At 33.7% G+C, this 15,846-nt stretch overlaps 1 protein-coding gene across 2 annotated transcripts in view; it reads right to left on the bottom strand.

The window, feature by feature from the left end:
- LOC136981617 (lysine-specific demethylase 3A-like) overlaps nt 1-15,282 on the bottom strand; it is a 63,239-nt gene extending 47,957 nt beyond the window's left edge. The window contains exons 1-3 of one of the 2 annotated variants that reach the window (XM_067277950.1): nt 15,159-15,282; nt 14,432-14,583; nt 1,410-1,487 (exon numbers count right to left, since the gene is read on the bottom strand). In XM_067277950.1, coding sequence (XP_067134051.1) covers nt 1,410-1,435 — 26 coding nt within the window. In that variant the 5' untranslated portion in view covers nt 1,436-1,487; nt 14,432-14,583; nt 15,159-15,282. The remainder of the gene's footprint in view (nt 1-1,409; nt 1,488-14,431; nt 14,584-15,158) is intronic. The other variant, XM_067277958.1, reaches the window with a different exon arrangement.
- Between the last annotated feature and the right edge of the window lie 564 nt (nt 15,283-15,846).

Below are 15,846 nucleotides of genomic sequence, written 5' to 3'. Positions count from 1 at the left end.
TTTAATTCAATCTTAGAGCAAATCTTATTAACATTTATTATGTTACACTTTTCAGGTAGGAGGGAATAAACATGCAACAATAAGTGACACAAAAGGATTGAAAATTATGACATCACAAAACACACATAAAAAAATGTTTCATATAAGTGCACAATCAAGTCAATTATAAATAAAATTACATGTTCAATAGAATTTTATAACTTTCTAGGCTATCTAATTGATCATTTTTGAATTTATTTATATGTGTACTATTGTTTTCAAGACATTTGAGGATGACTGAGATAATTTGGGTAATATAAATATATATGATTTTTTTATATTTTAATGTTTTTCAATATTTTTCCAATAAACTTTTCCTTTTATGATACCAAATTGATTTGTCATTCATATTCCAGGCACATATTAGTCACTTCGGTATTATATTTACTATGAAAATATTTGTATCTGGCAATAAAAACAGAAAACTTGTATTACATTTTAACTTCTTTATAGTTCGTTCAATAACACCCAATCAATATGTCATTCTTATTCTCAATGCCCACTTATCAGTTATAATAACAACTTACTATGGGAATAATTGTATCTGGCAAAACACAACAGACAACATTTTATAAGTTTGGCACCTGTTGTTTGAGTGCCAACTATGAGATGATTCCTAGTTGGCAGTCAACATGTTAAAGGAATGTAACAGATGTTCAAATTTAAAATATTTGAATTTTGTATGCTCATTAGTAATTGGATGGCAGAGTGATATTTATCACTGGAATTGTATATGCATAAAAAAGATTCATTGCAAACACAGCAAAAACAGACTATAGTTCATTTGAAAACATAGCACTTATAATCATGCAAACAAACTATAAAGTTTATAAAAGGCCTTATTTAATCATAAAAATGGTCAAATCTGCAAAATATGCAATAAAAATGATAAATGCATATAAAATATGCATAATCAGGCAACCTTCTATCTATTTGGACCCAAATCATGTTCCTATCAAATTTCATTATACTGATTTGCATAAAAGTTATTCAGAAGTTTTTGCAGAGCATTGCAAAAATGGAAAACATTTTTTGACATACTGTATATGTTAACTGAAACTAAATTGATATGAATAAACAAAAATCACTTGAATGATAATAGAAATAAAACATAAGAATTAGATCTAATCATTTTTACAGATACTTCTGATAATTCATTATAATAAATCATTTTTAAGAGAAACTAAACAAAGATTTAGATTTTCATTTAATAAAATTACAAAGTTTTATTAAATGAAAATGTAAAGAAGAACAATCTTAAAAATTATATTAAATGCCAATAGTATTTGATGCTTTACATATAACTTACCTATTTATTAAAAATTAAATATATAAAAATATTTTTAAATTATTCCAAAATCAAAATTTACCCTTCTTCTGTCAACTTTTGATCCATTTTTCACAAATATTGAATTCAATATAACAATTAAAATAAATTGTATGTTTTCCTGTAAATAAAATAGAATTATTATTATTATTATTACTTAAATTTAAAAAAAAATCAATTATATATTCAATAAATGTATCAAATTATAATTCTCAAAAAATTTTAAATATCACCAAATGATCACCTTAAATAATCAGGCTATAAAACTGCTAATTTAACGATTAATACTAAGTAATTTGCTACTATAGATAGATATTAGATACCATCTCTTAACTAAGTTAATAATTATAATTTTAATAATTTAATAAATAATTTAGAATCATCCGGAAGAAAAGAACTGACCCAGGACAGGGCTTGAACCCGCAACCTCTGCTTGCTGTGCAGTGCATTTGCCAGTTACACGACCCAGACCCCGACTAGCCTTTGCTTCCAGATGTATTTAAATTTAAATATAACCTCATGCAGTTAATCATGGCACAGGCTGGGAACAACTCCTATGCCCATGGCCTAAGTACAACACCACAATGACACTGATTATTTAAGGTGATCATTTAGTAATGTTTCTATATACATATCTGGCTTCACAATGTTTGATATACTTATATAAGAAATTTTAAATAAACAAACAAATGATAAAAACTACATCTAATAACATTAATGTATTTGTGCATGAAGCACCCCCTATGCTTCTGCACTACTTGACCGAATGGTCAGCACCACTTTGTTGATGCCACATCAAGATTCTGACACCACTGTATCTTGTGGACAGACAGAAACTTCGATGGCTGCTAAGTTCACTTTTGCAATAAATTTGCAAAAGTGAACTTAGCAGCAGTCGCAAATGTAGGCAGCTAGATCCGGGATGGAGATGGAGAAACAGCATATCTTAAGGAAATGCACCAAACACAGGATTAATAACAACAAATACTCATTTATTTATCATAAGCTCTTTACAAATAGGGATCATTCATAATATTTAGCATTTGAAAGAGTGAACATTAGTTATTGGCTATCATGTCATCTATTATAACTATTGGCTATCTCTTTGTATATTATATAAGGCTAGTATATTATAACTAAAGGCTATTGTAACTATCCTCACAAGTCCCAGTCTTGATAGAGAGAGACTTTACATAGATTTGTGGGCAAATAAATACCTTGTAGAGAATTTGAGGATGTTCTTCATTGTTGATTGGTTTGATGACTTGATGAATTGGTGATTCAGAAGTTTTTGATGGAAGGCTCTTGATAGTAGGTAAACAGATTGTCCAGGTAACAGGTACGTTGTCGGATGGAAGGAAGTCACTAGGAGATGATTAGATGACAATCTTCAATGTATGTAAGGTATCTGAGAACTCATACGAACTCTAGAGAGGGGAAACTTTCAATGACAATGGACCCTCTGTGACGGATAAACTCTTGTGTCATCATCGAAAATTGCCTTTTATTTGGGTACTTAGATGTTTTCACATTAGCAGATTTCTTTTGCTTTGGAAAGTTTGTTTCATGAGAGCTAACCTTTTTTTTTTTTATCTCCTTTATACATCTGTATAAAGGATGTGCTGTAGGGAGTAAAATTCTGCAATTTCACTCCCTAAATAGGTAAAATTTCTTACTTGTTTCACCTCTTTTCTGTCAATCCTGATGTTAGTTTTTGTCTTCCCAGTGTTCTTTTCTACTACAATCATCTTTGTTTTCTTAATGTTTATCTTTAAATCCTACTGTTATAAGTTCTCTTGCAATGTACTAAGCATATGATTCATTTCTTTCTGAATTACTCACTGTCACTATACCTTCAACAAATTTGATACAGTGTATCTTTTTATAATAACAACATTACATAAACTTATGTACGTGATTTAATATTTTTCATAAAATTAAATACAAAATAGTATTTTTATAAACTATACGATGAATTATAAAGAAGTATAATTACTTTATTCTTTGAAATTCTACTCTTATACCACCACCACCACCAACAACAACAACAACAACTCTCCCGTGGTCACCACCTGGTCGTGGTGGGAGAGCCTAGTAATTTTAGTGAACCATAGAGCAATGCAGGCTGGAGCACAAGCTTCTGGTAGGGACATCCATGCCAGTAAGGTCTATGGGAAGAAATGAAGCTAAGAGTGACCACACCCACATTCCGTGGAGATATTTATCATGGTAGTAACCAGATCAAAGTGTGATACCGACTTGGATGTCACCTGGGTTAACAAGGTCCGCGTGCGTGGGTTAAGCAGAGGCTCACATTCGAAAAATAGGCCACAGTCTCCCCTGGTTACCAGTGGCGAAAGCAGCACTGGCCCAAGCATAGCTACTGCAATACCCTCAACAGATGTGAGGAACCAACCTAGCCTTGGTGTTTCTGTGGCAATGCATCCACAGACCACAAAGGCTGGAAAACCACGAAATGGACAATGGAAATGAACGAGTTTATCATCCATACTTACTATACCATCACAAAACTCAAAACAAACATGACAGCATACAGACAACAACTACACCATAGATTCACACAACAATATCCTCATCTCACTGTCACTGAACAAAGGGTTGTTGATCAAAAAAGAACAATTATACACAACAACCTTATCCCACAAACAACACTTGAACTTATCAAACAACAGGTTGCTGATCAAATACATCAACAGACAGAAGCATTTAACATTAATGATGATCACTGTCAGGATAATCCAGCAACCAGCACTGATTACAGCACACACATAACTACCATTATTGATACTACAGACACTTCCTCATCCACCACTGATAACATAGACATAGATTTAGTTAATACGCTCTCACTTTATATTTCAGAAAACACTCACTAAATTACAGGCACAGATTCCACACAACGACCACAAATACCAATAATCAATACGTCTAAGGAAGTAGGAAAGCACTCACTTACTACCACACTACATTCATTCAATTTCTACACTCTCAGACATTCATACATTAGTTTATGCTGGGGTAGTCACAGTAGTGACACACCATGGGGTGAAAATACAATTGCAGATAGATACACTGAAAACACAATTCTATCACAAGCCGGCCTGGCAGAGAAGAACAGAAACACAAATAAATGACATTAGACAGCAATTAGGCAGGCTGACAGAATACACTAAAAACAACATAACACCCAAATTAAAGAAACAACTCAAAAACATTTTCAAGAAATTCAAAACACATACAAAACACAAACATCACAACACACACATTACAGAATACATCAACACACTAAAACAAAAACTTGCAGCCAAAGCACGTAGACTCAAACGATACAAAACATGTACACTACGAAAACAACAAAATAAATTATTTACAAACAATGAAAAACTCTTTTACAGACAAATTAATAACAAAGCAAACACTGATACACAGCACAGTGGCACACCAACAGAAGAAGAACTCACAACATATTGGTCTTCTCTTTGGTCCAGTGCTGTCATGCACAATGCTGATGCAGGCTGGATCGAGGAGGAGAACAGAAACTTGCACAACATACCAACTATGCCCTGTGCTGAAATAAACATACATGATTTCCAATACACTGTTAACAGAACACACAACTGGAAGACACCTGGTGTAGACAACATTCACAATTTCTGGTACAAAAAGTTTACATCACTGCACCAGGAACTAGCTAAACACCTAACACACATCATCATCAATCCACAAGACATGCCAAAATTTCTTACTCAGGGCATCACCTACATGAAATCTAAAAACAACAATACCACAGACCCCACACAATACAGACCAATTACATGTCTTCCAACACTCTACAAATTATTGACATCCTGTATTGCAAACAAAATATACAAACATATTGAAGAACACGACATTCTTACGGAACAACAAAAAGGTTGCCGTAGAAATCACAGGGGATGCAAAGAACAGTTACTCATAGATTCAGTTATTCTACGACAAGCACACAAACAACAGAAACATACACATGGCATATATAGACTACAGAAAAGCATTCAACAGTATTCCACACAGTTGGCTGCTACATATTCTACACATGTACAAAATACATCCATCACTCATTACATTCTTCCAAAACATTATGCAGCACTGGAGAACAACACTACATCTCAGGGTTAGTAACACTTCCATACAAACCAAATATTCATTAGGCGAGGAATTTTTCAAAGATTCCTTGAGACCTCTCTGGTTCTGCTTAGCCCTGAACCCATTATCCAACATGCTAAACAACACGCAATATGGTTACAATATCAGACATGAAAAAACAACACAGTTTACACTGTCACATCTCATGTACATGGACAACATAAAACTTTATGCATCCACACAAAAACAACTTCATCAACTCCTACAAATCACACATTCATACACCAAGGACATATAAATGGAGTTTGGTCTAGCCCAGGGGTTCTCAAAGTGGGCGTTACTGCCCCCTGTGGGCGGTGAGTAAATCTAGGGGGCGCTGGAGACAGGGTACTGAACGGTGACCAAAGGCAAAAGTTGCGGTCACTGATGGGTTAGGGGGTGTTGGGTATAAACTTTATGGAACAAAGGGGTGGCGGATCAAAAAAGTTTGAGAACCCCTAGTCCAGATAAATGCAAAACACTTCACATAGAAAAAAGAATTCTGAAGAAAGATTTTGCACTTGAAAATGGAGATGCTATTGAATCCATGAAAGAGGGCAAGTTCTACAAGTATTTAGGATTCCAACAAGCCAAATTAACAGAACATGCACAAATAAAGCAAAGATTAATTAAAGAATACCAAAGTAGGTTAAATACTATTCTCAGAACAGAGTTAAATGCAAAACACACAGTTAAAGCAATAAACACGTATGTCATCCCAGTACTCACATATTCTTTTGGAGTTATACATTGGACTCACACAGATCTCGAGCAACTCCAAAGGAAAACAAGAACAACACTTACTGAGCATAAACAACATCATCCTAAATCCGCCACAGAAAGATTAACCCTTCCACGTAAAGATGGCAGACGAGGTCTGATTGACATAGTTAACCTTCACTACAAACAAATACAGACACTGTGAGAGTTTTTCTACAAAAAGCAAGAAACATCACAGTTACATAAAGCAGTAACTCTAGCAGACTCAAATAACACACCATTAAAGTTACACTCACATCATATGGACACAACACAACATATAAAAAGCATAGACACCATTAAGCAATCATGGGCTCAAAAGGCACTCCATGGCAGGCATCCTTACAATCTGGCCCAGGATTTTGTTGACAAAACTGCTGTCAAACAGCTGGTTAGCTCGGGGATGCCTCTTTGGGGAGACAGAAGGATTCATGATTGCCATACAGGATCAGATCATAAATACTAAAAACTACAGAAAACACATACTCAAAGATACAACACTCACAAATGACATGTGCAAAAAATGTCATATCATGCCAGAAACTATACAACACATCACTTCTGGTTGCAAGCTCTTGGATCAGACAGATTATTTACATAGACACAATCAAGTAGCAAATATAATACACCAAGAACTTGCAAAGAAACACGAATTATTAGACATCCACGAACCATACTACAAGTATATTCCACAGACAGTATTGGAAAACAACACACAAAATGTACTACAACAGAGCCATAATCACAGATAAAACAATTTACCACAACAGACCAGACATTACACTCATTGACAAACACAATAAAATCTCATACATTATAGACATAGCCATTCCAAATACTCACGATGTACAAAACACATTCACTGGAAAAATCAGCAAGTACACAGAACTCGACCAGGAAATAAGGCATCTGTAGAGGATGGATAGAGTGCTTATTGTACCTGTCATTCTCTCCTGTACAGGTGTGATACCACACACACTACACAAAAGCCTGGGAACATTACAATTGAATAGAAATACATATATCACACTACAGAAGGCCAAAATATTGAATACATGCCACATTGTTAGGAAATTCATGAATATTGACACTGACACCAACACACTTATTTAATTTTAGTTTTGTTCTGGTTGCTATGCATTGACTCTGGTCCGGCATAGTACACAGCCACCGGTGTCAACCGAGTATAACCCACTACACCCAACATAATAATAATAATAATAATAGTAATAAAACACATACTCAAAGATACAACACTCGTAAATGACACATCATGCTAGAAACTATACAGCACATCACTTCTGGTTGCAAGCTCTTGGCACAGACAGATTATTTACACAGACATAATCAAGTAGCAAATATAATACACCAAGAGCTTGCAAGGAAACACAAATTAGTAGACATCCACGAACCATATTACAAATACATTCCACAGACAGTATTGGAAAACAACACGCACAAAATGTACTACGACAGAGCCATAATCACAGATAAAACAATTTACCACAACAGACCAGATATCACACTCATTGACAAACACAATAAAATCACATACATTATAGACATATCCATTCCAAACACTCACAATGTACAAAACACATGCACTGTATACAGAACTCGCCCAGGAAATAAGGCAGCTGTGGAGGATGGATAGAGTGCTTATTGTACCTGTCGTTCGCTCCTCTAGAGGTGTGATACCACACACTACATAAAAACCTGGGCACATTACATTTGCAGCACTGTGCAGGCATTTAATTAAATGCCTGCACAGTGCTGCAAATGTAATGTGCTGCAATGGTACAGGTAGAGATAAGCAAAGCTTCCACCCATTTCTGCATGAAAAACAAACATGGCATTGTAGCTTTTTATACTTGTCTCACAATCACAAATTCATCTTTTCTGGTAGTCTGTCTGGGGTGTTCAAAGTTTTCTTCCCATATATGTGTGCCCAGTTATATTCATTGTCCACAACACTTTTTCAGTCATGTCAAAATGGCCTAGATGGCAAGCAATTTCACAACATATCCATCCTGCTTTCCTCAACCCAATGATGTAAACTTTCTCAGACTGCATCAGCTATGCATAATGTCTTTAGCTGCATTGTATAGGCTTGCCTGGCATTCAAATACCTCTAAACAACAGGTATACAGAAAATTTTGAATACAGTGAGCATCTGCAAGTCTTTGTATAGCATACTAGGATAGTGATTTTAAGGTACTCTGTTGGTATTATCTAGTGTGCAATTAGACAACAACTGTAATCATTTACATACCTGTCTGAGATATAACTTCTGTATATTCCAAGTTTTTCAGTAATTGAACAATTCTATCTGGGTGCATAATATTTTTGTCAATGAGAATACAATAATGATAGCAAAACAATAAATTATATTACCACACAATCTGCAGAATTATCTACCAGGCTATATTAAGGTTAATAACTAATGGGATACAAATCAGTACAGATAGAGGTAGACAGTTAATCCACCATCTCTTGGTAAATTTAATAATTAGTATTTAATTAATTAATATAGTCCAATAAATAATCTGGAAAATTGTTAATACAAATATATCAGGTAGTTGTTTATTATATACGAGGCGTATCTGGAAAGTAAGTACTGTTTTGGAAAAACTTGCATAAAAAATCTTTTTTCAAAACAAAATTTATTTTTACATGAAAGAGCATGTCAGAAACTATTTTTCTACAGTTACCACCATTGTTCAGACATTTGTCATATCGAGAAGCCAACTTGTCTATATCCTCTTCGAAGAAAGATGCCGCCAGTGAAAACAGCCACTGCTGAACATCGGTTGTTGCATCATAATCGCTGGCAAAGTGCCTCCCTCCAAAACCACGCTTCAAGTTCAAAAACAAATGGTAGTCTGTAGGTGCTAGGTTGGGGCTGTACAACGGGTGATCGAACTGCTCCCAACCAAATTGTTAAATAAGGTTTTAAGTGATACCAGAAGTATGGGGACGTGCATTGTCCTGAAGCAACACAATGCCTTTATTGAGACTTCCACGCCTCGTTTTGAATTGCACGGTGAAGTTTTCGCAATGTTTCACAGTATTGTTCCGCATTGATGGTTTCACCTCTGGGAAGGAAGTCAACAAGCAGAATGTCCTGGCTGTCCCAGAACACGGTGCACATGATTTTTTGTGCTGACAACGTTGTTTTGAACTTGTGTTTTGTGGGGGACCATGAGTGCTTCCACTCCATCGACTGCTGTTTTAATTCTGGAGCAGTGGTTCCCAACCAGTGGTCCGCAAGAGCTGAAATATGGTCCATAAAAGATTTAAAAGTTTTATTCATTTTAAATTATTCCTACATTGATACAAACTGAATTTAATTTTTACTAAAAATGTTATGTTTTCTATTATAATACTACTGTTAAAGCATGTTACTCTTGAGTTTAATGATTACTTATGTTAAAAGTTTTGATTAAAGTTTATTTTTAGATTGACACAGTTTATTTTTCTTAAACCTTGTGGTCCCTGCTAACAACAATGAAATCAAAGTGGTCCCTGGTCAAAAAAAGGTTAGGAACCACTGTTCTGGAGTGACATGACAAACCCAAGTTTCATCACCGGTAATAATTTTGTTTAGGAAATCATTACCCTCTTCACTGTATCACGTAAGAAATGTCAAAGCACTTCCAAGTCGTTTCGTTTTGTGGACATCTGTAAGCATTTTGGGAACCCAATGAGAACACAATTTGCGATAATTTAAGCGATTTGTGACAATCTCATGCAAAACAGTTTCTGAAATTTGTGGAAACTCATCACAAAGCATCTTATTGTGAACCGCCTGTTTTCATGAATTTTCTCATTCACTTTTGCAACCAAACCATCATTGACAACAGAATGCCGGTCACTCCATGCTTCATCATAAACATTGGTGCATCCATCATTGAATTGTCGAACCCACTTTCTCACCATTCCATCATTCATTACATTTTCACCATAAATCTCTATAAGCTGACGATGAATTTCAACTGGCTTAACATTCTTTGCATTCAAAAACTGTATTACAGAATGTACTTCACAGTTGGTGGGATTGGCAATCGTCTTATACATTTTGAACGCTCACTAACACATGGAAAAACAATACAATCTGGCTGTAATGTTGTCACTGGACTGACAATCAACCAGAGAGATGTGTGCGCAGGCACTGAACTGTGATACTACCGCTGCGGTGACGGTAGAATGAAATGGTACTTACTTTCCGGACATGCCTCATATGTAGTAAAAAGAAAGTAAAAATATACATTGAGTGCAGCATTAACAGTTTTTTTTATTTTCACTAGTGCTTTCAACAAACTAATGATCTTCAGGCAAATAAAATTTAAAAATTTTTAAATTATATTTTTACTTTCTTTTTATGTGATACAGTAGAGTTCCACTAGTCCGAACACCCGGTTTTTTTCCAGTTGGTTATTGTGGCATTGCCCACTCCAAACTCTACTGCTAATTTCATTACACTTTCACCCTTGTCTATCCTTTTCAAAACATCCAGCTTATCTTTCAATATACACATTGTGTGTTTCCATTTTGTGGCAACTGTAGCAGCAGACTAAACTAAACTAAAATAATGTTGAGCAAAGAGTCCACACAACATCCATGATTAAGTGTGCTAACTCACAAACTAGCATCAGTCAACTGATTGGAATCCTGGACTGTGTATTAAAAACAACGTTTTTTACAGTTAAAATAATTTTAACATAAACAATGAAGACAGGTTGCCATTTCAAAATTACAAAACTTTTTTGTTAACTGGGCTTGTGCTTCTATTGAGTATAAGACAGATGAAATAAAGGATGGAAGCACTGACATCATTGATAATGTTAGAATTATATAAACCAGACCTGTTTTACTGCTTGCTTCTGCATTATTTTAATTATTCAGCAAATCCGAAAATCTGCTAATATGAACAGGGAACAGAAGAGTCCCAATTAGTTTGAACTAGCATGACTCTACTGTATTTGGAATGAGGTTCAAGTTGTATTGTTTTATATATGCAGTAAATAATAATTACATGATCAATTATTATTTAATATAAAGATGCAGTTAATCTGTTATAAGCTATAAAAATATAACTTATAAAGTAATAATTGAGATTCACAATCAATCCATCAGACATAAATTGTCTATGTTAAATAGCATAACTATTATTAGTGTAGTATTATTAGTAGCTATTATAGCATAACGATTAGTGATAGTATAACTAATTTATGACTAATTTACAACTGATTATGCTTTTCTATTATCATATTAATTTATTTACATTAACATTTTTTGGTTATATTCAGAGACTAGGTCTGTACATCAAGATTAATAATACAGGGTGTTTATAATTAAAGTTCCACTTTGAAATGGCCATAAAATGAAATTATTGGGCAGAATGTTATCAAACTTGGTAATAGTGTACAGGACGTCGTGGGATTTTATTTTCTGCGAAAAAAAATAGTTCAAAAACTCACCACCAGTGGGAAATGGCACTGTATGCAATATTGTTAAACAAAATAAGACATGAAGACATCGGTTGAAAATGAAATTGAACAATTTGGCAGAATTGAAAAATGCAACACACCAACATGTCCATAACATTCCTCCTGATATGCTAAGAGCTACTGTTGAGAACACTGTAATGCAATTTAACTTGCTTTCAGAAAATGGTGGATGTCACATTGAACATGCTTTGTAACACCTTTTAGAAACTATTAAAAACATTTTCAACCGACGTCTTCATGTCTTAATTCGTTTAACAATATTGCAAACAGCGCCATTCCTCACTGATGGTGAGTTTTTGAACTATTTTTTTTTGCGGAAAATAAAATCCCATGACGTCCTGTACACTATTACCAAGTTTGATAACATTCTGTCCAGTAGTTTTAATTTTAAGGCCATTTTAAAGTGGAACTTTAATTATAAACACCATGTAGATGTATTGATTAATTGGCATATTATAATATATATATACTGTATTTTATGCTAATTCTTAAAAAATTTTAAAATTCTTGTTCTTGATAAATCTGCATCTATAGTATGCAACTTTAAACATTATAAACCAACAAACATAAAATTTCATATTAATAGCATTAATAGCAGTTTTAAGTTCATTATCTGGTGAAAAAAGACAAGTTTTTAAAGAATTTTATACTCTATCAAAATGTAGGTATATTGGATTAGTACATAATCACAATATGTACTAATAATGTCTGTATGAATTTATATTATATAGATCTGTACAAAGTTGACATGACTTGTTTTGATTATATTAAATGCTAACATAAATACTTGTTTGATTTGAGAACTTACAGATAATACTACATTCTATTTTATAAGAGATGTACCAATCAATTGATTATTAATCATTATGTAATTGGCTCCTCTTCTAATCAATTGTTAAATAATTAATTTTCCAATAATCATAGTAATTGTTGGTAAATTATCATTCCATTGGAAAAAATCCAACAAAGTTGCATAACTTTCCTGGTGAAAAACATTTATGTTTAAGAAACTCTAACAAGGAAACTTTACGATATTATTGAAATCCCTGGGGACCAGGGATTTATATAATGTACTTGTGATAAATCTTGATATATGTGGTACGATCCAAAAGTTTGGGGAATGCAGTAATCTACGACAACAAAAGCATGTATTTGAAGTTACAGCGTATGAAATGGATTCTACCAAACCACCTCTACGTGTTCAGGTTAATTTCACCCATGTCATGTGATTAAACCGCAAGCGCTGCTGTTTTTTTCCGGAGATAGTTACCTTTGTCCTGCAACGTAATCAAAGTGGAGTTTCAAGAACAACCTCCAACATTTCGACTTCACCGTGACCTTTCACTGTAGAATCACCGTACACCTTTCTTAGCAATTTTAAAATCTCCGTAGGTGTTTTACCTAAACACTGACAAAATTTAATGTTGGAGGTTGTTCTTGAAACTCCACTTTGATTACGTCACAGGACAAAGGTAACTATTTCCAGAAAAAAACAGCAGTGCTTGCGGTTTAATCACATGACATGGGTGAAATTAACCTGAACACGTGGAGGTGGTTTGGTAGAATCTGTTTCATACGCTGTAACTTCAAATACATGCTTTTGTTGTTGTAGATTACTGCATTCCCCAAACTTTTGGATCATACCACGTAAAAGGGAAAAGAATCTTTATTAAGCAAAAGGAGAAAGCATGCTTCTTAAATGTTTTTGAAAAAATTGATGTTAAAAAATTCTCAAACTACTCCCCAAAACTGGTAACACACAACCAAACCAATACAAACAACTATGTAATTAATAAATAAAGAAATTATTTACTCATGTTTTCATATATTTAAAATAGACATTATCAGGAATAAATCACAGAACAAAAATGTATGGTACATCATTTCTATGTCCATCTTCCGAATAAAACAAAATGGCTATACAGGTACTCCTCACTTTATGACCAAGTTCCGTTCCGACGACTACGTCATTAAGCGAATTGGTCGATAAGCGAGGAGCTTGCACCGGGAATATAAGATTGTTGTAAAATTATACAAATTATGCAACAAACTTCAAATTTATTCATAAAAAGACTATTATAGTACGCTATTAGCCTATTATAGTACGCTTGGTGCGCATGTCACCATTCATTCGCCACTGAGCGACACTCAAGCTGAGAAAGGGGATTCCCTGAATTGCAGGTCGAAACTTGATTGGTCATAAGTGAGAGTGGTCGTTAAGCAGATAGGTCGTAAAGTGAGGAGTACCTGTATATAAAAATCGAATGCATTTTACATGTTCAAATAAACATCATAAACAGAACACAGCGCACTTATAATTTAAAATTATATCTCAATTGCAATATATATGTTGCGATCAAGACATAATTTAAACCTAGTTAATCATTATATTAAAATGTTCACAAATATTTTATGTCAATATATACCTAATAGGAAGATTGTAGGATTTTACAGTAAAGTTTTTCAAAATCGTTTTCATTTTAACAATAACACTATTTAACTTTCAGTTTTTACACACATTTTCTTAAAATATTTTGATACATTCATGCTTATTTAGGTTAAGAAAGTTATTTTATATTTATACAATGTAATGGTAAATTGAAATAATACTTACAATTAATTATCTTTCAAATTGCTTCAATACAACTTATTTATTTGTTTACAAATTTCTCGATCATCCATTTATTAATGCCGTCAACTTTTCTCCTCTTCAATTACTTCACCAATTCATAAATTCTAACTACCAAATCTGAATCTTTACGCTCCCTAAAATATTTGATTTTAAAATATGTGTTATTCAAATATTTTATAACAATAATAAATAATGGCATTGATATTAAAATCATTATTTTAAAAGGGCAGAAAAAGCTCTTAATTTAAGGAGATTGCCAAATATGATAAAGTTCTGAAGCAACAAAACAATGATTACATCAAACTTAAATATAAGATAGGAAAAAACAAAAAATAAAAACATGACAGAGAATTCTTTGTTTTCTATTGTTTCTTTTTGCCTAACGAGTAAATAATGGAAGAAATTATATAATAATTATTACTTTTTAAAATCATTAAACATGCAACCTACTTTATATTTCCTTTAAATACGACTTTAAACACGTACAGCATGTACTGTATAGTACAATTCAACAAGGATTACATAATAACCATACTTAACTATGTTTTGAATACATAAATATGTGTATTAAGAAGATTAATTTACTAATTCTTTTATATTAGAAGAGTTTAATCAAAAAGAATCATCTATGTATATAATTTTTCTCCTATCAAATATTTACATTTTTTCAATATGGCTGCAAAAATTGAAATAAACATGCATCAATTACTTTTAAAATCCATACAGAAACTGACATAAAGTTGTTTATTATGCTCGTATGCTTATAATAATACGTGAAATGCGATGTTTTCACTGTTGTCACACACTTCGTACCTTATTTTGTAACATGCATAACATCGATAATGGCGGCCATTTTAATAGCTTGGCCAGTCACGTACGCTGTTTGCTTTTTCAACTACTATTGATGTTAAGTAATAAATTTTTAAAACGTTTTACTTTTATCTATTTATAAATAGAAAAAATATTTGTTTTGTTGAAATTATTATTTCTACCGATTTTGAAATTATGACATTTAGTTGTAAAAACATATACAGTACATTAATGTCAATTTCTTCCGCACCGTGGCGCATATGCAATGTCACCCTTTTCTATTCTGATTCGTACTATTCTATTCTCCTCTCCTGGTTCATGTGGAGGTTGTAGACTTGTAGCCTTATATTCGCCTTTCCTCCGAAGAGTGGTGTTATGATCGCTTCGCGACCGAAGAGCCAGCCGTTTATCTCACGGCCTAAACGTGCGCGCGGGAAACCGTGCCTTCCGGGAGGACTTTTATGGTGAACTGGCCTCCTATTCAGTCGTTATTGGCTAGGAGAAAACCCGGAAAACTAGCAGCCCGCCTGTCCGAGTGCGGCGCGAACCCACGACCGAACTTCCCAGTGTTCAGGGTCTGGTCACCA

This window comes from Centruroides vittatus, unplaced genomic scaffold (genome assembly GCF_030686945.1).
Source record: "Centruroides vittatus isolate TY-2023 unplaced genomic scaffold, ASM3068694v2 contig_1168, whole genome shotgun sequence".
NCBI classification, from domain to species: Eukaryota; Metazoa; Arthropoda; class Arachnida; order Scorpiones; family Buthidae; genus Centruroides; species Centruroides vittatus.
This window is presented reverse-complemented; position numbering and strand designations above follow the sequence as displayed.